This window comes from Perognathus longimembris, chromosome 17, assembly GCF_023159225.1.
Source record: "Perognathus longimembris pacificus isolate PPM17 chromosome 17, ASM2315922v1, whole genome shotgun sequence".
In the NCBI taxonomy this organism is placed as follows: Eukaryota; Metazoa; Chordata; class Mammalia; order Rodentia; family Heteromyidae; genus Perognathus; species Perognathus longimembris.
In genome coordinates this window covers 39854866-39869474 of record NC_063177.1, presented here as the reverse complement: position 1 = coordinate 39869474, position 14609 = coordinate 39854866, and the positions used below count along the sequence as shown (strand labels likewise).

The window sequence follows — 14609 nt, the reverse complement described above, 5'->3', positions numbered from 1 at the left end:
ACTGGCTTAAATAGCCAGGGTTCCAAGTGTGTGCCACCAGTACCAGACTCCCTTTGGATTTTTAAAAACTATGGAGCTCAGAATAGCCTTGAACTGGAAATCTTTATCTTGATTTCCAGGTTGATAGAATTACAGCATTGCATGGCTACAGTTAAAGGATTTTTGGAGGGCTGGGAATGTGGCCTAGTGGAAGAGTGCTTACCTTGTATACATGAAGCCCTCCCTGGGTTCGATTCCCCAGCACCACATATATAGAAAATGGCCAGAAGTGGCACTATGGCTCAAGTGGCAGAGTGCTGGCCTTGAGCAAAAAGAAGCCAGGGACAGTGCTCAGGCCCTGAGTTCAAGCCCAGGACTGGCAAAAAAAAAAAAAAAAAGATTTTTGGAGCTGGGCACCAGTAGCTCACGCCTGTAACCCTAGCTACACAGGAGGCTATGATCTGAGGACTGTGGTTCGAAGCCAGCCGGGGGGGGGGGGGCACGGAGATAGGGAGAGAGAGAGATTCAATTCCTAGGAATCAGAGACTTTTTTTTTTTTTTTTTTTTTTGCCAGTCCTGGGCCTTGGACTCAGGGCCTGAGCACTGTCCCTGGCTTCTTTTTGCTCAAGGCTAGCACTCTGCCACTTGAGTCACAGCGCCACTTCTGGCCATTTTCTGTATATGTGGTGCTGGCGAATCGAACCCAGGGCTTCATGTATACGAGGCCAGCGCTCTTGCCACTAGCCCAGCCTAGTTTTTGACAGCTAAAATTTCTGGAAATAACTTTTTTCTCCCCAAAGTGAAGACAGGAAGAAAAGACCTAGAACCTACAGCATGATACAATGCTTTCAGTTTCAGCCCCATGTTGTGGGATAAGATCACAGGTCTGGAAGAGAGGGATGAAAATGTCCAGAGCACTGTTTTGATCAGGCAGAAACAATAAACACACTTAAAACCCCTATCGCCACCAACTCTGAGTTGACAGCAAAGACTTTTTTTTTTGGGGGGGTGTGCGCACATGCACGTGCTCCCCTCTTGGGCACTGTCCCTGAGCTTTGTGCTCAAGGCTAGGGCTCCAGGACTATAGCCACAGCTCTCTGTCCTGATTTTTGGTGCCTAACTGGAGATAAGTGTCTCATTGACTTTCCTGCCCAGCGTGGCTTTGCCCACAATCTCAGATTTCAGCCTTCAGAGTAGCTAACATCGCAGGTGTGAAGCACTGGGTGCCTGGCCAGACAGTTCTTAAAGAAATATTTAGATCAGATAGGCTGTTAAGACCATACAGACTTATAAACCACAGCTGGGGAGCTCTTTAAGTCTTTACAAAGAAGTTACACAAAATACTAGATTTTATTAAGAATCACAAGAATATCAATTTTCACAACATTTTACATTTATCTTCCCCCCCTTTGTGCTGGGGGTTTAACTCAGGGCTTTAAGCATGCTAGCCAAGTGCTCTGTGGGTTACACTCCTAGCCCCTTGTTTCACAGGGAAATTGGACTAATTCTAATTCACTTTCAAGAATTATTTAAATATGTAACAAGTTGCTGAAAAAAGTTTAAGTTAACATGTACAACAGTGCAGAAACAAAGTGCAAGTGGCAGCTTAATACATGATAATAATGCTGAATTCATAGTGTTGGGAATTATCAAACTTTTGTCAGTCTTGAGCAGTACCTGCCATGATCTGGACGATAACTGTGAACTAAAAAGGCTAACATACTGCAGACCAACACTTGGGGACTCAGCCTTCTGAGTAGCTAGGATTAGGTGTGAGCCATGGGTACCTGAATTTGACTGGCAGTTTTGTTGAGACACACAGTTGAAAGTTTACTTGCCAGAAGACACAGTACTAGGTCTCAACACTGACAGAAAGCATTGTTTGCACTGTGAGGGTTACCTTGTCAGGAATATTCAGTTCTTACCTCTCCAGGAGGCTTATATCCAAATCAACCTGTGGTTCATCCCCTTACAAATACTGTTCTCAGAAAGAAAGTGGAATCAGCATTCCTAACAGATATTTATTATGTTTTTCTTCAGTGCTGGGGTTTGAACACAGGGTCTTGTGCTACAATGTGCTCTACCACTTGAGCCATATTCCCTCAGCCCATGATTTTTTTTTCCTCTGATTTTCTTTTCTTGTAGTATTGGGGATTAAACATAGGATATCATGCTTACTTTCTAAGAAATCTACCACACACCCAGTCCTATAAAAGGAGCATAAAATCTTGCTCCAGGACTCTTAAAACTGCTCTAAGGAGCTGGGAATATGGCCTAGTGGCAAGCTTGCCTCGTATACATGAAGCCCTGGGTTCAATTCCTCAGCACCACATATATAGAAAACAGCCAGAAGAGGTGCTGTGGCCCAAGTGGCAGAGTGCTAGCCTTGAGCAAAAAGAAGCCAGGGACAGTGCGCAGGCCCTGAATTCAAGCCCCAGGACTGGAAAAACAACAACAACAACAACAATAAAAAACTGCTCTAAGCCAGGTGTCAGTGGCTCATGCCTATAATCCTGGCTACTCGGGAGGCTAAGATCTTAGGATCCTGACCTGCTAGCTCGGCTCCCGACATGGTCCAAAGCCTGCTTGGGCAGGAAAAGTCTTTGAGACTCATTTCTATTTCTGGTAAAAATCCAGAAATGGTAGAATGCCAGCATTAAGTGAAAAAACTAAGGGATAGCACCCAGGCCCTGAGTTCAAGTTCCAGCACATATATGTGCATGTGTAAACCTTATACCCATACCCACACACACCAAAAAAAAGGAAAAAAACAAACCACCCCAAAACAAATGAAAGAAGACACTTTCCAAGCTAACAGAAGGCTCAAGTTGGGTCCCTTCCAGCACCAACAACTCGCTCTAGCCATAAAGATGGCTAGATCAACCCAAAACTTCTAAAAATCTGATGTATCATGAGCTAGAGCATTAGCTGTGTGCTATGCCAATTCCTTTAACAGAGATCCAAACACACTACGGCTACATGCTAGAATAAAACTTTTCCCCCCTTTTTTTTCTGCTAGTCCTGGGGCTTGAACTCAGGGTATGAGCACTGTCCCTGAGTTTCTTTTGCTCAAGGCTAGCACTCTACTACTTGAGCCACAGCACCACTTCTAGTCTTTTCTGTTTATGTGGTACTGAGGAATTGAACCCAGGGTCTCATGCATGTTAGGCAAGCACTCTACCACTAACCCATATTCCCAGTCCATAGAACTTTTTTATTTGTTGAATCCAGGGCCTAGCATGTGCTAACCATGGAATGAGCTATACCTCTAGTCCCAGGGATTTAAATTTTTAATTTATTTGCTTTGACTTATAAGTTCTGGAAATTTAAGAGTATGCCACCAGCCTTGAGCGGGAAGAAGCCAGGGACGGTGCTCAGGCCCTGAGTCCAAGGCCCAGGACTAGCCAAAAAAAAAAGTATGCCACCAAACCTGGCTACCTTCAGAAGAGTTCTTTATATATTTTTTTCTTTTTTGCTGATCCTGGGGCTTGAACTCTGAGCCTTGGCATTATCACTGATAGCGCTCAAGGCTAGCACTCTACAATATGAGCCACAGCTCCACTTCTGGCTTTTTGTGGTTAATTGGAGATAGAGTCTCATGGACTTTCCCTGCCCAAGTTGGCTTAGAACTTGAGTCCTCAGATCTCAGCCTCCTGGCTATCTAGAATTACAGATGTGAACCACCAGTGCCAAGTTCAGAAATAGTTTTGATAAGAGGGTCTCTAGCACATCTTCCCAAGATGCTAAGTTGTGAAGAGAAAAAGAAATTTCGTACCCATTTGCCTGACCACCTAAGCAAGATGGAAAAAAAAATGTTTTCAACCCTTTCCCTGACCCTCTGGCTTTTTCTAGAACACTAGCACACCTCTTCCTACAGAGCAAGGTGTTGAAGGCCAAGGCATTCTCATCAAAAGGCATCTTTGATGTTCTTGAGCTGGCGCACAGCCAAGTCTACAGGGAGGCTGAACTTGAGGCTGCTGAGGCGACTGAGCAGGTTGAGGGCACTCTCAAAGCCTGTGTGGGCCATGTAGCTCCAGGGCTGGTAGTGGGGCTCAATGAGTGACCCAGACTTGCAGATGAGGTTCACCCAGGACACAAGACGCTGCTCATTCAGTGCCATGCACACCAAGGCCTTCAACTCGGAGTCTGCACTGCGCTTGAAAGGGTCATGCTCTGTCAGCACCATGTGGATGGCTGTCAGTAGGCTCTGTTTTGGGGTCACAACAGTGCCACCCATAACAGGCAGGGCAAAGGACTGGGAGAGCTTCTGAGATGGGGATTCCACATAAGCACGACCATTCTTAGCATTGTAGTACTTTACGAAGAGCTCCCAGGGGTGCATGGTCTCAGGGGCTGAGGAGAAGGCTGGCAACAAACAGGCAATGGGAGCCATGACAAGGCTCATTCCAGGGGAGGACGCATATAGTCCATGGGCCAGCAGGTCTCTCACAGCCACGGTCAGCTCCTTCCTCACCACCGTGGTCAGCTCATCCTTGCCTCCCAGAGAGAGGTCCTGAAGGTTGGCAGAAGTGATGACATGGTCGTGGGACTGGTGTCTCAAGGCTAGCTGCTTTACTCTTTCTACAGATACCTCCAGCCTCTTCAGTAAGGGAGAGTAGTCTCTGTCTGCCTGGTCCCTATGCCACAGAGTTTGAGGGATCTGGCCTGTGGCACAACCAAACTGGCTAACGGCAAAGATCTGGAGCACAGCCAGTGCTCGCCGCATCAGGTGGAGCCCCGTCTCCCGGGCTCTCTTCACATCTTCTGCCTTCACTGTTAGAAGACAATGATTCATCAGCAAGAGGCCATAATAACAAAGAGGTACATTTAGTAAGTCACAGGCTGATTTTGAACCATGATCCTCTGGATCTTACCCTCCTAAGTAGCCAGGATTAGAAGAATAAGCCACTGGTACCCACTTCCCCCACCCCCATCTTTTTGATATAAGGTTTAACTATGTAGCCTAAAACAGCCTCAGAACTCTCAAGCTGCCTAAGCTTCCCAATGCCTGGGATTACAGGCATGTACCACCACACCTGGCTACACTAATCTACTTTCTGTATAGACTTGACAATTCTGGAAGCTGTACTTACTTTTGCTGTTTCCTGGAGGCAGCCGACTACTGCCTATGCTGGTAGAGCCATTTCCTGTCTTTCCATCAGCCTTGCACTCACAATGTCCACCTCCTGTCTGCAAGGGGCTTCCTACTTCATCTAGAATCACAAGTACAAAGAGACACTTAAAAAAAAAACTACTTATAGATGACTTTTTAAAGGAAAAACAATATTTAATGGTGCCTGCCATATGGAACAAATTTACACATGTATAAAAGGATGATTTTCCTTATTTCATGTGTAAAAGGATGATTGATATATTGTAGTTTGCTCAGTAAATATTTTCTAAGTAAAACATAATCACTATTTTATAGATGAAGAGGAATAAGATTAAAGAGGTTAATAACCTGCTCAAGGATATAAAGCCAGGAAGAAGCAGAGCTGGAATTTTAACTTTACAACTCTAAAACCGGTGTTCTTTCTATTCTGTCATACTGTTCCAGTCTCTCTCTCTCTCTCTCTCTCTCTCTCTCTCTCTCTCTCCCCCCCTCTCCCTCTCCCTTCCCCCCCCCCCCCCCCCCCAGTTCTGAGGCTTGAACTCAGGGTCTAGGTACTGTTCCTGAGCTTCTTTTGTGCTCAAGGCTAGTGCTCTACCAATTGAGCCACAGTGTGTCTTCTGTTTTTTGGGTTTTTTTTTGGCCAGTCGGGCTTGGACTCAGGGCCTGAGCACTGTCCCTGGCTTCTTTTTGCTCAAGGCTAGCACTCTGCCACTTGAGCCACAGCGCCACTTCTGGCCGTTTTCTAAATATATGGTGCTGGAAAATCGAATCCAGGGCTTCATGTATATGAGGCGAGCTCTCTTGCCACTAGGCCATATTCCCAGCCCGTCTTCTGGTTTTTGAGTGGTTAATTTGAGGTAAGAGTCTCAAGAGGACTTTTTCCCAGGTCAGCTTTAAACCATGATCCCCAGATATCAGCCTCTTGAGTAGCTAGGACAACAGGCATGAGCCACTGGCACCTAGCTGCTCTGCTCTTAAAGGATATACTGAGAACTGGCATCCTTAGGTATCAGTACTCAGAAGAGAATTATTACATCCATCCACTTGTGTTCCCATCCCTTCTGACCTTGGATGAAACTGATGAACATCTCAAGATCTCGAATCTGGGTTTTCAGTTGCTCAACCAACTGTTCTTTCACTCGGGCTGGGTTGACAATTTGAGCCACTGCTGCATCCACACGCTGACGAAGCTCCTCAGTGGTCAGGGAACTGATGTCCTCATTTAGATTCATGTCCAATTTCTTTAATAACTCATCTATGATCACCTGTCAAGACCATAGCAATAAATGTATTCTTTAGAATTCTCAAGAGGATTAGGGAGAATTTAAACAAGGTTTGTCATTAAATGGGGAAGGAAAGCCGCAAAGACCTCCAAATTTGTGAGAAAATGATACACAACTGCCCATCAAAAGAAGGACACAAACTCGCTTCTTCACTTAAAGTAACATGAGGATCCAAAGCCTCTCTAGAAGCTTCTAAGTGAATACATATGGCTTATATCTAACCCTTAGTCCTTTTTTTTTTTTTTTGCCAGTCCTGGGCCTTGGACTCAGGGCCTGAGCACTGTCCCTGGCTTCTTGCTCAAGGCTAGAACTCTGCCACTTGAGCCACAGCGCCACTCTGGCCATCTTTTATATATGTGGTGCTGGGGAATCGAACCCAGGGCTTCATGTATATGAGGCAAGCACTCCTGCCACTAGGCCATATTCCCAGCCCCATAGTCTTTCTTGTTCTATTCCAAAGCTTTATGAAATATCAAGCCAATTACAGTCAAAACTTTCAAGTGACATTATTAGGAATAAATTAGAATCTGGGTAACCTGAGTTTTCTATATTTGAATAAAGATTTTTTTTTTCTCCCAGGTAACAGTGAAAGCTCTCAATGATTTGGACCAGTAAGAATTCCCAACCAGGGGCTGGGAATATGGCCTAGTGGTAAAGTGCTCGCCTTGTATACACAAAGCCCTGGGTTCGATTCCTCAGCACCACATATATAGAAAAAAGCCAGAAGTGGAGCTGTGGCTCAAGTGGTAGAGTGCTAGCCTTGAGCAAAAGGAAGCCAGGGACAATGCTCAGGCCCTGAGTCCACTCCCCAGGACTGGCAACAAAAACAACAAAAAAAGAATTCCCAACCAAGGTCATGGGAGAACTGAACTGAGACAGACTGTCCCAGAACACTAGCAGGGACAAGTTTACCTTGCCAAGTGGTGAAGCTGCCTGAGGTTTGCTTACCCGCTGTCTTTCCAAGACTACAGATTGTGGCAAGGAGTCATAACTGCCCTCCTGATAGGCAAACGTTTCCAGATCATCTAGCTGGGTCTTGAGCTGCAGGATTAGTTCCTTCTGCTTCTCTCTTTGGGTTTCCAGACGCTCCTGTTTTTCCTGCTCACTCTAAGATGAGAAAATAGGTTGGTCAGACTGTGGCTGCAGTTCAGTGGTGGAATAACTACCTAGAATACTATCAAAAGAAAAAAGAAGCTGGGTGCTGGTGACTCATGCCTATTATCTTAGCTACTCAAAAGGCTGAGACCTGAGAATCAAGGTTAAGAACGAGCCAGAGAAGAAAAATCCTTGAGACTTATCTTCAAGTAACCAGTAAAAAGCTTTAGCTGGGAGCATGTCTTACTTGGTAGAATGAAAGCCCTAAGTGAAGAAGCCAAGTGAAAGTATGCCCTGATTTAAGCTCTCTATTTACTTATTTTCAATGTCTCACTGTATAACACAGGCTGATCTTGAACTCACAATCCTTTTGCCTTGGCTTTCTAAATGTTGGGATTAGAGGTATGAGCCAACACCACATAAACAGAAAAAGCCAGACTTGGTGCTGTGGTTCAAGAGGTAGCATGCTAGCCTTGAGCAAAAAGAGGCCAGGGACAGTGCTCAGGCCCTGAATGCCAAGCCCCAAGCCTGGCAAAAAAAGAAAAAGAAAAAAAAATTATTTATCTGATTCTCAATGCAGCCAAATTTTGCAAGAGAACCTGGGATAAGAGAGCAAGGGAGGCTTTAAATTCACAATCAAAGGGGCTGGGAATATGGCCTAGTGGTAAAGTGCTTGCCTCGTATGAAGCCCTGGATTCGATTCCTAAGCACCATATATATAGAAAAAGCCGGAAGTGCTATTGTGGCTCAAATGATAGAGTGCTAGCCTTGAGCAAAAAAGAAGCCAGGGACAGGGCTGGGGAGATGGCCTAGTGGCAAGAGTGCTCGCCTCGTATACATGAAGCCCTGGGTTCAATTCCCCAGCACCACATATACAGAAAACGGCCAGAAGTGGCGCTGTGGCTCAAGTGGCAGAGTGCTAGCCTTGAGCAAAAAGAAGTCAGGGACAGTGCTCAGGCTCTGAGTTCAAGCCCCATGACTGGCAAAAAACAAAACAAAAATTCACAATCAAAGATGAAAGCCCTTTAGAGAAATTTTGGCTAAAAATCAAAACAATGAAATATAAGTGCCAGGACAGTGAAAAATATCTAAAAGCCAAGTAAGAGGGGCAAGAAGTTAATAACATGCGTGTCTTAAATGTCTGGTAAATTTCTCTGAGGAATATGTAAGACACCTGGCAGTTTCTGCACTTAAATCATTAAATACACTACAGGATGATAAAGTCTTGCCAACATATCCTTAAGACTTTAGTCTTCCTCACTATTTTTTGTGCCAGTTCTGAGACTTGAACTCAGGGCCTGGGCACTATCCCTGACCTTCTTTTGCTCAAGGCTAGCACTCTACCACTTGAGCCACAGCAGCCACTTCTGGATTTTTCTGTCTATGTGGTAATGAGAAATCCAACCTAGGGCTTCATGCATGCCAGGTGCTTGCCTACCACTGAGCCACATTCCCAGACCCTCTCTGAACTCTTTTTGCTCAAGGCTAATACTCTTCCACTTGCGCCACAACTCCACTTCTGACTTTTTGGGATTAATAGGAGATAAAAGTCTCATGGGGGGGCTGAGAATATGGCCTAGTGGCAAGAGAGCTTGCCTCGTATACATGAAGCCCTGGGTTCGATTCCCCAGTACCACATATACAGGAAACGGCCAGAAGTCGCGCCGTGGCTCAAGTGATAAGAGTGCTAGCCTTGAGCAAAAAAAAAAGCCAGGGACTGTGCTCAGGCCCTGAATCCAAGCTCCAAGACTGGCCAAAAAAAGAAAAAAAGTCTCATGGATTTTTCCTGCATGGGCTGGCTCTGAACTGCAAACCTCATCCTGCTGCTACTCAGCATCCTGAGTATCGAAAGATTACAGGTTTGAGCCACTGGAGCCCAGCTTTTCTTTTCTTTTCTTTTCCTGGTCCCTGAAGGGGGTGGGGTGTTCCTGAGCTCTTTTTTTTTTTTTTTTTTGCCAGGCCTGGGGCTTGAACTCAGGGCCTGAGCACTGTCCCTGTTCTTGTTGCTCAAGGCTAGCACTCTGCCACTTGAGCCACAACGCCACATCTGGCTTTTTTCTATATATGTGGTGCTGAGGAATCAAACCCAGGGCTTCATATATGCGAGGCAAGCACTCTACCACTAGGCCATATCCCCAACCCCTCCTGAGCTCTTTACCACTTGAATCACAACTTCACTCCTGGTTTTCTTTGTGCTTAATTGGAGATAAGAGTAACAATGATGTTGAGCTCGCACCTGTAATCCCAGCTAATCAGGAGGCTGAGCTATGAGGATTGCAGTTCAAAGCCAGCCAGGGCAGGAAAGCCCATGAGACTCTTATCCTCAATAAACTACCAAAAAGCATGAAATAATGTGCCTCAAAGTGAAACGATAGCCTTGAGCAAAAAAATTTCAGAGACAGTGCCTAGGCCCTGGGTTCGAGCTCTAGTACCAGCGCGCGTGCATGCGCGCGCGCGCACACACACACACACACACCGGTCTCACAGCTCTTCCTGCCTGGGCTAGCTTTGAACCACAACCCTAGATCTCCACCTGCTGAGTAGCTAGGATTATAGGCATAAACCACTGGTACCTGTCTCTTTTTTCTTCTTCTTCATTATCAAAAAACAATAAGCAGGGGCTGGGGATATGGCCTAGTGGCAAGAGTGCTTGCCTCCTATACATGAGGCCCTGGGTTCAATTCCCCAGCACCACGTATACAGAAAATGGCCAGAAGTGGCGCTGTGGCTCAAGTGGTAGAGTGCTAGCCTTGAGCAAAAAGAAGCCAGGGACAGTGCTCAGGCCCTGAGTCCAAGCCCCAGGACTGGCAAAAAACAAACAAACAAAAAAAAACACCAATAAGCAGGCTGGGAATGTGGCTTAGGAGTAAAGTGCTTGCCTGGCATGCATGAAGCCCTTAGTTTGATTCCTCAGCACCCCAAAACAGAAAAAAACAGAAGTTGCGCTGTGGCTCAAGTGGTAGAGTGCTTGCCTTGAGCAAAAAAGAAGCCAGGGACAGTGCTCAGACCATAAGTTCAAGCCCCAGGAATGGCAAAAAGAAAAAAAAAAAACCCAAAACAATAAGCAAGCTAGGTGTGGTGGTACATGCTATAATCCTACCACTTGGGAGGCTAAGGCATGAGGACCCAGAGTTTCAAGGCTGGCCTGGGGCATACAGTAAGACCCTGTATCGAAACAACAATAATAGTAAAGTATAGTAAGCAATAAAATAGTAAAAAAATACAACACATATCCACACACAGAGGTTCATAATCATTAACTCATTTTAAGTGTAAGGCTGCATTTTCCACCAGAAGTCCATAAAGTATTAAATTTAACCTTAAAATGATACTTACCAAGACCTCCAAGAGAAAGATATGAGAGAGAACAAATGAAAGACAACAAATTAAATTTTTGTTCCAGTATTTAAAATGTAATCCTCGGGGCTGGGAATATGGCTTAGTGGTAGAGTGCTCGCCTTGCATGCATGAAGCCCTGGGTTCGATTCCTCAGCACCACATAAACAGAAAAAGCCGCAAGTGGCACTGTGGCTCAAGTGGTAGAGTGCTAGCTTTGAGCAAAAAAGAAGCCAGGGACAGTGCTCAGGCCCTGAGTCCAAGTCCCACGACTGGCAAAAAAAAAAAAAGAAAAAAAAAGAAAAAAGTAATCCTCTTGCTTTAGCTTTGTTCAACATGAAATCAACTTAGGATACTCCTTTCCAATCCTTTGAGATAGTATTTTCTTAGAACCCAGGTGCCTTTCTCCACTTAGTATATAGTCTAGCTCTCCATTAAAATGCTCTCCTGATCTCTCCAGGCAAAATAAATTATTTCCTTTTCTGTACTTCTGCTGGTACTGGGGTCTGAACTCAGGGCCTCGGGCTCTAGGCTGGCTAAATGGAGATAGGAATCGCCAGGATTTATCTACCCCAGCTGGCTTTAAATGGAAATCCTTAGGTTTCAGTATCCTGAGCAGTTAGGATTATTCTTTTGTATTTTGCAGATGCTTCTATTCTGGTTCATGTTACATTAGAATGTCTGCTTAGGATCTGCTCTCTGCTAATCTATGAGCTACTTAAGGAAAAGAGCTTTGTCTATGAATTCCCAATGTCTAGCATTGTACCTGGCACTGGGTGAGATTTCAGTATGTTTGCCATAGGTTACTGAATTATATTAGGAACAGTGACTAAATCCAAATAATGAACTCTGATAGAGGAAGTTTAACTAGCCCAAGGAGAAAGAACCAGAGAAAAATAATCCTTGTTCCTCTCACATCCCCACTTTATGAAGCCAAGGAAGAAAACAACTAGTCATAAATCCAGACTTGGTTTCATGACTGTGTCTGCAACTCTGCCACCTGCTACAGTACCTACAGTATCGTATTTGCTGGAGTGTGGACAAACAAATTAGTAGCAGAGAACATTAAGTTCTGGTGCAAGGTAGAAAATAATAAATTTAATTCCTGGTATGAACTGAGATAAAAACAAAAACTAGAACTGGTAAGAAGAAAATTATTTGATTCAAAAATATTTCCCATCCTGTTCACCTGTCAATGTATGCACCCAACAGTTTAGCTGCTTATTAGATAGGTCAAACAATAGTTTTAATCTTTTTTATTTTTTGAGACAGGGTCTCCTTATACAGTATAGCCCAGGCAGGCCTCAAGCCCAGGCTGGCCTCAAAGTTGAGGTCCTCAGCTTCCTGAATGCTGGGATTACAGCTGTGTGCCATCACACCTGACTTGTTACACTGTTGGTGAAAGTGACAAGAAACAATGAAAAGACAGTGCCACATCCACAGAGAACCAGGCTGTGGTTGGTTGTTTGTTTTCCTTTGACAGTCCTGGGGCTTGAACTCAGGGCCTGGGTACTGTCCCTGAGCCTCTTTTTGCTCAAGGCCACTTCCAGCTTTTTCTGTTTATGTGGTACTGATGAATTGAACCCAGGGTTTCATGCACACTAGGCAAGCACCCTACCATTAAGCCACATTCTCAACCCCTATTTGTATCTTAGGGGTTAAATGTATCTTTTTTTGTCTTTAAATCTGGGAATTTGAGAAGGCTATTCCTTGTGCCAAGGAGCTTGTGAGTATGTGGATAGAAGGGTGGAACAGTACACATGGATTTCAATGGAAAGATCTCTGGTTAAAATACACAAATCAGTATCTGCTACTGATAAACGTTCTTGGCTACAACCAATTTGAGTGGGAAGGAAGTCATATGTGGATTGCAACTTGTCAGAGAGAAAAGTGAAAGAGAGCAGGGCGTTCGGGGCCAAAGCCTGCAATCCCAGCTACTTGGGAGGCTGAGATCTGAGAATCATGGTTCAAAGCCAGCCCTGCAGGAAAGTCCATGAGACTCTTATTTCTAATTAACCACTAGAAAAACAGGAAGTGGCACTGTGGTAGTGTGCTAGCCTTCAACACCACCACCACCAACAACAAAAGGTGAAAGGGCTGTGTCCCAACATCTCCAACAAGCTACCGATGCAGTTCCAGAGATCCAACACTTTGTAAAAGAAACCATTCCATTGGTGTGGTGTACATGTATATAACTTTACTGCTTCTTGAGGCAGGCAATGGAATACATCTTGTCAATTACCAGAGGACCTCAAAGTACCTAGTTATTAAGCAGGATGGAGTACTTCGAACACACCAATGTCAGTTTGCTCATGCAATCAAGAGCTGTGTTTCTTGTGATTGACCAGGAAAGGGTGACATCAACTGACATGTTGAATTGAAACTCCTTTGTTCAACTACTTAAAGATAATAAAATGAAACATAATTGACTGGGAGATTGTTTCACTCACCAAAGCTCTCACCAAGATAAGACAGTGTAAGGTTTAAAAACTACCTACATGCCAGAAGATCGCAGCAATTAAAACTTCCATGAATTCCAATTTGCCCCCTCCCCCCCCCGCCCAACTCCTCCTCAGGGTCAGGGTACTCTATCACCAAAAGTAATCATATCACGGGGTTCAAGCTCCAATACAATAACAACAACCAATATTCAAGATGGGTACTCTATCAGGTGTGGGCCAGGCAGGCGGTGGCAGCACTGCTCCTGGTACCCGGTTCCCTTTTTCATGCGCGTTCAGGACTCACGTATCCACATGCATATCCAGGCAGGCGGTGGCAGCACTGCTCCTGGTACCCGGTTCCCTTTTTCATGCGCGTTCAGGACTCACGTATCCACATGCATATCCACGTACAGTCAGGTCAGAATCTCATCATCTGCCCTTCCTCTGCGCGCCGCCAATTCCCATCTCCTATGCCCTAGTCCTGACAGGGGAGAAGGCAGCTTCGGCCACTCACCTGGTTCTGACCCCTTAGCCGTGGCCGGTCGCCCCGCAGCCCATCGTCCTCCTCGCCCGCGGGGTCGTCAGGCCCCTCGTAACCCAGGACGTGGGGGCAGCCGCGGAAGGCGAAGTCCTCCAGCTCACGCAGGAGGCGCTGCTGCTCGGCCGGCGCCCCGCGCACCACCTGGCGCAGGCGGAACTGCACCTGCGCGAAGTGCGAGGACAGAGCCAGCAGCGCCGAGTCCAGCCGCCGCCGCTCGGCCCGCAGCCGCCGCAGCGTCTGGCTGGGCGAGTCCGGAGGGGACCCCGGGGTCGCCACGGGATCTTCGGCGACGGTTTCTTCCGAAAACGCAGCCGCCCCCGGCCCGGTCTCCGCCACCGCCCCCACTGGGGCCCAGCGCACCGCCTCGCAAGGTGGCAGCGACTCTTCTTCCTCCTCCTCCTCTTCGCCCTTCGTCTTCGTCCCCATGTTCGCCACCGTTACCGGTTCCACAGCTGCTTCTACAGCCGCCATCTTCCCGGAAACACCGGCGCACGTCAGCCGCGCCCCTCTGCTGCCATGGCAACGGCGGCGAGGCTGAGAAGCCGGGCGGGGCAGTGGGCGGAGCCTCGGGCAGGGCAGTGGGCGGGGCCGCGGGCGAGGTAGTGGGCGGGGCCGCGGGCGGGGTGGTGGGCGGAGCTGGCAGTTTTGCGGTCCGGGAGCAACCTAGGAGATTATATTTACGCCAGTAGTTTTTAATATATATATATATATATGTGTGTGTGTGTGTGTATATATATAATGCGCCTATTGTAAATTAGACACAAAGTACCAAGTGTTGGAGAAGCAGGTGAAGGAGGGAGGAGGCAAGTGACCCTCTGTGT

At 46.2% G+C, this 14609-nt stretch overlaps 1 protein-coding gene across 1 annotated transcript; it reads right to left on the bottom strand.

Annotated features, from left to right (window-relative positions):
* Nucleotides 1-3554: 3554 nt before the first annotated feature.
* Nucleotides 3555-14314, bottom strand: Rundc1 (RUN domain containing 1). Its single transcript, XM_048367015.1, has 5 exons — nucleotides 13762-14314; nucleotides 7324-7482; nucleotides 6159-6357; nucleotides 5073-5192; nucleotides 3555-4752 (listed from the first exon to the last, which is right to left on the bottom strand). Exons 1-5 carry the CDS (start codon nucleotides 14257-14259, stop codon nucleotides 3887-3889), a joined length of 1842 nt encoding a protein of 613 aa, XP_048222972.1. The 5' UTR covers nucleotides 14260-14314; the 3' UTR covers nucleotides 3555-3886.
* Nucleotides 14315-14609: the final 295 nt, after the last annotated feature.